This window comes from Nanorana parkeri, unplaced genomic scaffold, assembly GCF_000935625.1.
Source record: "Nanorana parkeri isolate BGI_ZX_2015 unplaced genomic scaffold, ASM93562v1 scaffold807, whole genome shotgun sequence".
In the NCBI taxonomy this organism is placed as follows: Eukaryota; Metazoa; Chordata; class Amphibia; order Anura; family Dicroglossidae; genus Nanorana; species Nanorana parkeri.
Window position 1 is genome coordinate 179420 of NW_017307075.1, and position 9549 is coordinate 188968.

The following is a 9549-nucleotide window of genomic DNA, read 5'->3' on the forward strand; positions in this document are numbered from 1 at the left end:
GGGGGCTAGAAATTTAAAAAAAGACCTCTCTTTCTTTAAAACACACATATTTACACCCAGTGATATGCCAAGTATGGAATATTTTGTATACAACAATCTGCATGTAATTTTACATTCTCTGGTCATAGTTCTGTACGAGGGGAACTGAGACATCATAGGTGCACATTCTGGGAAATAATGGCTAAGCTCAAGATCTATAATGCTGGAAGTACAAGCCTGACATTTATTTGGCAGTCACGAAAAATACTGACAGCCAGACAGACGGAAAGGTACATTAACAACAATCTTCAAGATGGCTTGTATATCAAATTATATTTTACATTGGCTACAACAGTACCCGATAGAAAAGTATTGCTTTTGTCATGCCGCACACAGAGAGCACTCCATAATACTATGAATCAGATCTCTCCCGGTACTTATATGAAGTGCTGATGAAACTGCCATTACTCAAGTTTTTACAGAAGGCAGGCACTGCAGGAGGCATGACGGGAACTGAATGATGACACGGGGCAGAGAAGGCTGACCCATAGGCACAGCTTGATTTACAAAACTGCCAAGTCTGATTATTACACATGTGGTAGGAATTAACATTGCTTGTGTGGTCTTCTTAAATTTCTCAATATTCAGCCATGCCAGTTGGCAAACAGGATCGAATGTAATGGCAAACATTTACAAATACGTGAAAGCCACACATAGCTATCAAGGTGTCTCTGTACATCTGGTTGTTGCTCTAATATGTGGGAGCACCAACACAGGAACATGTATAGAAATAATAAAATTGAGACCAGATTAGACTGAGACTACCCCAACCTGCAATACCCAATAAGAGGCTCACTTAAGACAACAGCAAAGCAGAAGATTCACCCTCCATCCAGCTTTCCAGACATAACAAGAAGCACAATCCATCTGTAACCAACAAAAAAGTACCAAAGGGGATGATAGGGGTTTGCAATAACTTGTGGCATGATAGTTATGGATACAAGTAGCTTGGGTGCGAAAACAGTAAGTAAGATTTGTGATGGCAGAGGAACCCTAATTCGAATCTTAACCCTTTGTTTATTAACAGTCACATGATCTTCAAATCAGCCCTGACTTTGAGATCACATGGCTTTGTCAATCTTCGACACCTTTTTGGCATCAAGTTATAAGATTCCTAAATTATGATAGGAGGTTATTGTCATAATAAACCTCCAGTAAGTGCTGGATGTCTCCCATTGCCTCTACTATGCTAGGAGGGTGTAATACATATGGATTTAATAAAAACACAGAGAATGTTTAGGAAAACACCTTAATGTATGGCAGAACTGCTTAATTTTCAGGGATTCCACCTCACAAATGGAGCTAAGGAAGACAAACACCTACATGGCATACATACTTTGAGTAAAATCCTAATTGTACATCTTTCAATGATTTGATCTTGGTGGTCTCCTGGTGGATGCTGCGCCCCCCCAGATATCAATATTAGAACAAATTACATTCCTCTTCAAATTATTCCAGGTAAGGGCTATAGTGGTCACAGCCTGTAAAACTAGTTTTGTAATGATCAATTGTGCCTGTAAATTGTAATCTTTTTTAGCCTGCTGATTAAAAAAAAAAACAAACAATGAATAATTATGATAGTACTGCACACATTATGCTTTTGTGAACTGAGACTTACGCGGATTCCAACTTCCAACTGGCAGAGAAATAATTGAATTGGTATTAGGATAGTGATAAGAATGAATGACACTTGCAGATGTTAAGGCAATTTTCATAAATTGTATTATTAAAAGCTTAAATTGTTTACCAATTCCATACTTTTTCTAGCATGAGATAAGACTAAGCAGCTAATTGTCCCCCTCACCTGTACTGTAAGCAGTTTGCCATCACTGAGCTTAGAAACATCACAAGCCCCTTCCGCATGGGAGCAGCCGGCTGTGGCTTGTGGCATTTCATCATAGTCTTTCTTGTCATCCGCAATGCCAGTGTGCCTTTGTTCAGGCTCTGCTTGGTCTTTCACATCCAGGTACCTGCCATACGATTATAGTTATTTTAAGATTCACCTTTACATGTGGTTTTATTGAAGTTTTTAGACATATAGTACTTGGATGCCCATGGGGCAAATACCTGACAATAAGGGAAGCAGGAACATAGCTATTAAGTGATAACAGGAGATTTCAGGAGCAACTTCTAGGAAACGGGTATGCAGAAGAAAGACGCTTTCAGGAAATAATTTATAAACATTTACAGCTGTCAGTATAAAGGCAATAAGTGACAATACAATGGCATTATTTACTATGCAGGATGATTAACCTGCTCTCATCTTATTCCTTGTTAAAGGCTGAGGAAACCCCAAATTATACACTGATCTGTGTAAAAAAAAAAGAAGCTAATAAATAAAACAAAGCTAATAAATAAAACATTAACAGTCTTGCTTGGAATGATAAAAAAAAACCCCACACAATTCCCCACAAAGTTCCATTTGGTTCTGTCCAAATGCATAATATAATTTCCTTATAACTATCTCATGTGCGATCATTCATAGCTGTGGTCAAATGGAGATGTTACACCTCATAACAGTAAATTCAAGTGTTTCACCGGCACACACTCAGGGAATCCAGTATCTAAATCCCAGTTTATTAAATAAAGTGCAAAATGTCACATAGCGTCATAAGGTGCTGACGTTTCGGGTCCACACAGAGATCCTTCTTCAATGCAACATAGTGACATATGTCGCTCATGTCACTATGTCGCTTCGAAGAAGGATCCCTGCGTGGACCCGAAAAGATCACTGAGTGTTTGCTCTCGCTCTCCTCTCTGACACGCTGTCACAGGAGGCTGATCGAGCGGTGTAGGGAGGAGAGCTCAGCCTCCTGTGACAGCGCGGGCTGTCTCTGCCCCCACACCGCTCTGCCGGACTGTGATAGGCGGCTGAGCGGTGTGGGAGGAGAGACGTCGGCCGCTCACAGCGCTCTCCTGGCTATCACTTTCTCTCCTTCCCGCTGGGACACAGAGCAGCCCCCAACGGGGAGGAAAGAAACCCGAGATGCGCCTGTGACAGCACTGGCTGTCTCCGCCCCAGACACGGCTGCACTCCTGATCTGTGCCAGGAGGCTGAGCGATGTGGGAGGAGAGACGGCGGCCGCTCGCAGCACTCTCCTCCCGCAGAGCTCGGCCGCTCGTGACAGTTTCTCTCCTCCCCGCTGGGACACAGAGCAGCGCCCGGCGGTGGTGGGGTGGGGTTAGAGAGAAAGAATGGCACTTTCGGCATTACGGCAAAAGTGCAATTTTCAGTCGATATGTTTCGGCTGCCAATATCCCTAATCATAATGATTGTATAAGCAGCAAGAGAACGCACAGGTTCACTTTTATGTGCCCCTATTTGCACCTATGCACATGTATGTTTACTTCACCAGGCTTGAAAATTCCCAGTTTTAATACAGAAAACAGCATTCCAATCTATTTTTTGGAATTTATAGACTTTCAGATTAATTTGCTGTGCTAAAGTCGGTTAACCAAATATATGCCTGTTGTCAACTTGTCCTGACAAAGTTCACAGGATCAGTCAACAAGCTAAAACTTTTTATTTTTTTTAGATAAAGTAGGGAATAGTTAGAATTATTGACAATTCACTCAAATAAGTGTCCCTTTGTAGGATTCCCCCTCTATTCCTTATCCAGTGACAACTTACATGGCTATTCATAAAAGGGTGAAGAGTTTGCAGAAGGCAGAAGTGAACAATCTAGGCCAAAATAGCCAATTTGGAAAGATTCTCCAAAAGCGTGCCGGGGGTTGCCGACCCCTGAGCTATGTTGTCCTAGATTGTTCACTTCTCCAAACTCTTCACGTTTTTGTGAATGACCCTTTTAAGGTTTAAGATTATTCAGTCTTTCAGGATGGGAGTCAAGGGTCACTTGGACAATTAGAGAGGAAACAAACAGCAATAAAAACTTGATAGGGGATATGTTCTATCCCAATTATTTTTCTTTTAAACTGGCTTTAGATACCCTTTAATGGTTAAGGCTTTAAGTAATGATTTACATGGCGCATACCTATCTGGGATAAAGATGCTGTACCCCGCTGTGTTCACAACCTTCTTTTCTTTTATACACAGGCTTAACCAGCTGCATTTCACTAGCTGTACACCTGTGGGCAGTTTCGACAGCTTCATAAGTCGGAAAGCACGGCCAGAATCCATCCCATCATCCACTATAATGTGTGTCACCTCTGGACTAAACTGGGGGAAGACCTGGCCACCATTCTGAATGATCTGCTTCTGAAAGATCCCAGATCTGGCTTGGCCAATTCCAGCCTGAAGGATATAAGCACTGACTCCAGAAAAGCACTCTCCTGTATAGATGTGTAAAAAGAAAAAAAAAAAAAGATTAACAACCTTCGAGCTGCCATGTTCCAGAGCTATACACTCCAATTACATAATTCATTCAAAGTCGAACTTACAGGCCCCAATTCAACAAAGGGTCAATTATGTTTCATGTGACAACAATGCATGTGTTAATTCATCACTCAATTTAAAGTGAATGTAAACCCGAACAATGAAATGGGCGTTTTTTTGGTCCCTTTTGATCTGCTAAATATAGCATTTAATGTGTTTTGTTATAATTATTTGCAAAATTCCTGCCAGAATTCCAGGAATCTCGTAACTTCCTGTAGTGAGCTGACATTGCTGCACTGAAAGCCTCAAACAACATTATGTACCCTGCCTAAGATCTCTCTTCTTCAGAACACCTTCACTACGGTATGAAGATGAGAAGAGTGTTCTGCAGCCTCAGCACATTTTCCGTAATAGGATGGTAACACCGGTTCAAGCATTGCCATCCTAGGACTGGGAGTGTGTCATTGGTAGGATCAGCAGAAGGACTTTCACCGCAGGTATAGGGATAATTTGTGGGGAGAAGGAGACAGCTCTGATTATGGCAAATGGTTTTACAGCAAAATCACTCTGCAACTTACTGAACTTCAAAAGTGACAAAATACAATGGTCCTCACAACTGGAAGTGTCCTAAGAACTATTTGTGTTTGCGTTCACTCCATTTCTATTCACTCTGCACTGGCAGCATGAAAGAAGGAGAGAATCTGATTGGTGTAAATGTATGTCTGCACATTACTGTCCTTCCCACCATTTTATTAAGAGCTGAGCCCACAGCCTGTCTGATTTTCAGACACTCTTCGTCTTACCTTGAACATCAACATCTGCTTTGATCTTTTTTGCTTCTTGTGTTGAATTGCTACTTTCTCGCAATCGTTTTACTTTGGGAAATGCTTTAACAATGCCTTTCGGTTCCATGCAAACTGCCTATAAAAACACCGAAACAATAAATTACAGATCATCAACATGCCAATTGGTCATTCCTTGTTGAACCTTTACATCTCTTGTCCCCTTTTATGTTCTGTTAGCAATCTGTATATTTTGTTTCATGCTATAAGCACTATATCATCAATTTTACAGTAATAAGAATGTGAGATTGCACATTCACATACCCTCTGTATTGTAACAGTGTATATATATTGTATTTCATGCTATATCTACTATATATGTACACACACACACTGTACAATAGTAAGAATGTGTGATTGCACATTCACATACCCTCTGTAATGTTAGCAGTGTATATATTGTATTTCATGCTATATGTACTATAGATACACACTGTACAATAGTAAGAATGTGCAATTCGATAATCCCATGAACTGGTTAGTGTTAAGCAATACACACGTTCCATAATAAGTAAAATCACTTTTGGTTTTTTTTGGTTCAGTTTAAACTGGTGTTAAAAGCTCAGCACACTTCCCAATCTGCTTTGTACTACACCATGTGGCCGATTTAAGGAAGGAGTAGAGCATATATTTACTTTGCAGGTAAAGATGTGTATATACGGCTCTTTTTTGTTTAACCTGCGGGTTGAACTAAAAGAAATAGAACAAATTCCTGCTGCTTCCTTTGTATTTTGACATTGACTGCCGGCCGCAGTCAGAATAACTGAATGGAGCAAGCAGCTGATTGGATGACAATTTTCCAACTGGCTCATTCGATCGGCTGATTGAGGGATGCCAGACGAAAGGGTGCCAGCAGCGGCACCCACGCAGCAAATTTCTTGATGAACCAGTTCACTCACCTAAAGCCACTGTCATGTGATCATCTAGTGCCAAGTAATTACTCCTTTCTGTGTACTTCCTGCTGGCATCCTTCCTGTAGGTATCCATGTCACTGCCTGTGTGACGTGGACAATTCCCATTGGCTGTCCATCAGAGGGGTGCACTCAGGATCCAGGGAACTATGGATGATGTCTTGAAGGGAGTCAAGGGGACCAGCTGGAGAGGGTTACTGTGTGGCACTGCATTAGTGGTCCCCACCAGCAGAAGCGGTGTCAGCGAGCGTATAATTTGCTTCACCAGGTAAGAAAAAAAGAAATGCCTGGCAGGATGGATTAGAGGGGGCTGGGAGAGATGAATGGTAGGGGAATTGTTTTTGACTTGGATAGGGCTTTAAAGAAAAAAAGATCAGCAAGTAAAGAATGAATACACCAGAAGGGCATTGTAGAGCAGATCACTGAAAAGTAAACCTGAGCAAAACCTAGAGACAGCCATGAATGATCTCCATAAAAAAAATACTGGCCCTGCCTTGTCTTCAACACACTCTGAGCCACTAACCTGTAAAGCTTTCAGCAAAAGGAGTCAGACAATAGGTCTGCATGCTTGTTTTTTCTTCATTTACTTTTTTTTTTTGCCTGTGACCTACTGACCTTCTCTTCCTATCCTGTAGATACAACAGGAAGTAAGGTCAAATCTCTGCAAAGTGAGAGTGACAGCTGTCATAGTAACAAGTAAGCCATCACAAGCAGGGCCCTTCTGACCCTCTTGTCTCAATTTGTATTGTAACTGTACTGTCTACCTTTGTACAGTGCAGCCGTGATTGTTGTCACCCTACGACAGGAAGTGTGTTACTGGCAGGGTTCCCAGGTAAAAATAAAGAAAAAAGCTGCCTGAAAAAAAATGCAGCAACTCGTCTAACATTTTTAGGGGTTTGGATTTACTTTAAAGTAGTATTAAACCCTCCAACTGTTTTCAATGTATTCACTGCTATAAATCAGGGGAACAATCTGAAGTAAATATTTTGATTAACGTGTGTGCTCAATACTTACTTTGATGATGGCTGCACTGCCCCTGACTCTAGAGTGCTCTGTGCTGCTTCCCTTAACTTCCGGGTGTGGAAGCGTACACAGTGGAGACAGACCAGAGGCGTGTTCAGTTCCTTAGCCAAGCGTTGAGTAGCTGTTCTGCTGCAGCAGCTTCAATGAACGCTTCGGCTGCACAGTGCTCAGTGCTAAGCAAAATGGCGGAGGATAATATTTTGTGCTAATAAATACCATTTTCCAACAAATATTTGGTGTGCTCGTCCACCAAAACATTAAATTGTGGATTCCCACACTGAATTGATTTCCTCCATCAGGGTTCAGGCACCTTTCTCCAGCGCTGCCAGGTGTGCTCACAGTTAAAATGGCCACTGGTGCTCTGTCCCCACCTTCTCCATCACACTCAGCGCTCTGCATCCACATTCACTTCCGCTGCGAGTGCTAAGTAAGCAGTGCTGAGCACTGACTTGAAGCACAGCGTTCAGCGGCGGGTTGCTAACTCAGCACTCGCTGCGGCTGAGCAACTGAACACGCCTCAGGGGAGTGACGCGTGTGCACTGAGGAGAGGGTATAGGGAGCGGGGTGGGAGTGTCTTGTCGTGTTAGGCTTTTAGGAACGCTGTGTGAATATACGCACGCTGGGAGCATGCACACAAGGGTGGCTCCATAAGACCCTGTACAGCAGGGGTGGGCAAACCCTAGCCCTCCAGCTGTGAAACTACAAATCCCATGATGCATCTGTCTCGGTGAGTCATGCCGGTGGCTGAGAATCTTGCAATGCCTCATGGGATTTGTAGTTCCACAACAGCTGTAGGGCTGGAGTCAAGTCCTGCATACCCCCCAGGAACTTGGGAAGATCTAGTTTTGGTAGAAGGGGTACATAGCAACCAGAAGTCTGGGAGAAGAAGAACACAAGCAAACAAGTTAAAGTGACATTAAACCCTCAGATTTTTTAACATAAAACAATACTGTAATGCAGGGGTGCCCATTAGGTAGATCGTGATCTACCAGTAGCTCTCAAAGCTGATGCAGGTAGATCACGAAGGGTGTGAATGGTGGCCCCTTTATTCCATATTGGTATATTTATTTAGCTGTGCACACATGATTACCTATTAGCCTGAGTCTGCTGAGCCAAGCTCCCTGACACCTTTCTGGTGGATACTGGTGGTTGAAGTGCTATGTATTACAATAAAGAATATTAGTTTACACAGCCTGTTGAAAAATACAGCAAGGTGAGCCAGGAGAGAGAGCGGGGAGAGACAGCCTGGGGAGAGAGAGCGAGGAGAGACAGCCAGGGGAAAGAGCAAGGAGAGACAGCCAGAGGAAAGAACAAGGAGAGACAGCCAAGGGAGACAGATCAAGGAGACAGCCAGGAGAAAAAATGAGGAATGACAGCCAGGAGAGAGAGAGAGAGCGCAAGGAGAGACAACCAGGAGGATGAGCAAGGAGAGACAGCCAGGAGGATGAGCAAGGAGAGACAGCCAGGGGGATGAGCAAGGAGAGACAGCCAGGAGGATGAGCAAGGAGACACAGCCAGGAGAGAGAAAGCAAGGGAGGTTTTTTTTTCCGTTGGTAGATCTCATGTAGCTCGTCTTTTGAAAAGTAGATCTTAACACAAAAATTGTGGCCACCCCTGCTGTAATGTGTGCCTTACTGTAATCCATGGTTGTTTCCCTTCTCTTTGCTGCTCTTCCTTTTAAATCTGTATCTGTTCTCATGCTGGGCAGAACTTCTGTTTTGCAGCAGACTGCCTTGTCTATGGAATGGATACATGGTGTCTGTGTGAAGGTTCACAACCTGAGCCAGCACTACAGGAAGAGGCACTCAGCTGCAAATGGAAGTTCTCCCCAAGCATGAGAAGAGAGAAGGATTTAAAAGGAAGAGCAGCAAAGAGAAGGGAAACAACCATGGATTACAGTAAGGCACACATTACAGTATTGGTTTATGTTAATAAATCTGAGGGTTTAATGTCACTTTAAGTCCAATGGTCTAGAACACTACATTCTTCTTTTCACTTCAAGGTTTAATAACGCTTTACCATGTATCCTGGATCAATCAGCCAGCAGGACTCAGTAATCTGCTCTTCCTTGTCTGTGCATTATAAACACTCTCACGTAACAAAAGCAAACCTTCAATGCTGCATTCTGCAATGCTAATACGTTCAGGTATTTGGTGTGACTAGCAATGACAGGTCCGCTTTATTGCCCATCACAGAGCCCCGTTTGCCGGTGGCTGGAGAAGGTGTAGGGTCTTTTCTCTCCCATTGAGGGCCACATAAACTGCAGGCAGATATCACGCTCATCGATATTATATATTAATAATAATGTGCCCTATTAACACTTACTGCCCCTTAGCCCGGATTTCTCAGGTCCGCTTCCGTTTGACCCGGATGTTGTTGCGGACACGCCGTGTGCTCAGGC

General features: G+C 43.0%; 1 protein-coding gene across 1 annotated transcript in view; it reads right to left on the reverse strand.

The window, feature by feature from the left end:
- The window catches only part of POLL (DNA polymerase lambda), a 23528-nt gene extending 14020 nt beyond the window's left edge, over positions 1-9508 (reverse strand). The window contains exons 1-4 of the mRNA XM_018565031.1: positions 9474-9508; positions 5176-5293; positions 4032-4329; positions 1844-2009 (exon numbers count right to left, since the gene is read on the reverse strand). Coding sequence (XP_018420533.1) covers positions 1844-2009; positions 4032-4329; positions 5176-5284 — 573 coding nt within the window. The 5' untranslated portion in view covers positions 5285-5293; positions 9474-9508. The remainder of the gene's footprint in view (positions 1-1843; positions 2010-4031; positions 4330-5175; positions 5294-9473) is intronic.
- Positions 9509-9549: the final 41 nt, after the last annotated feature.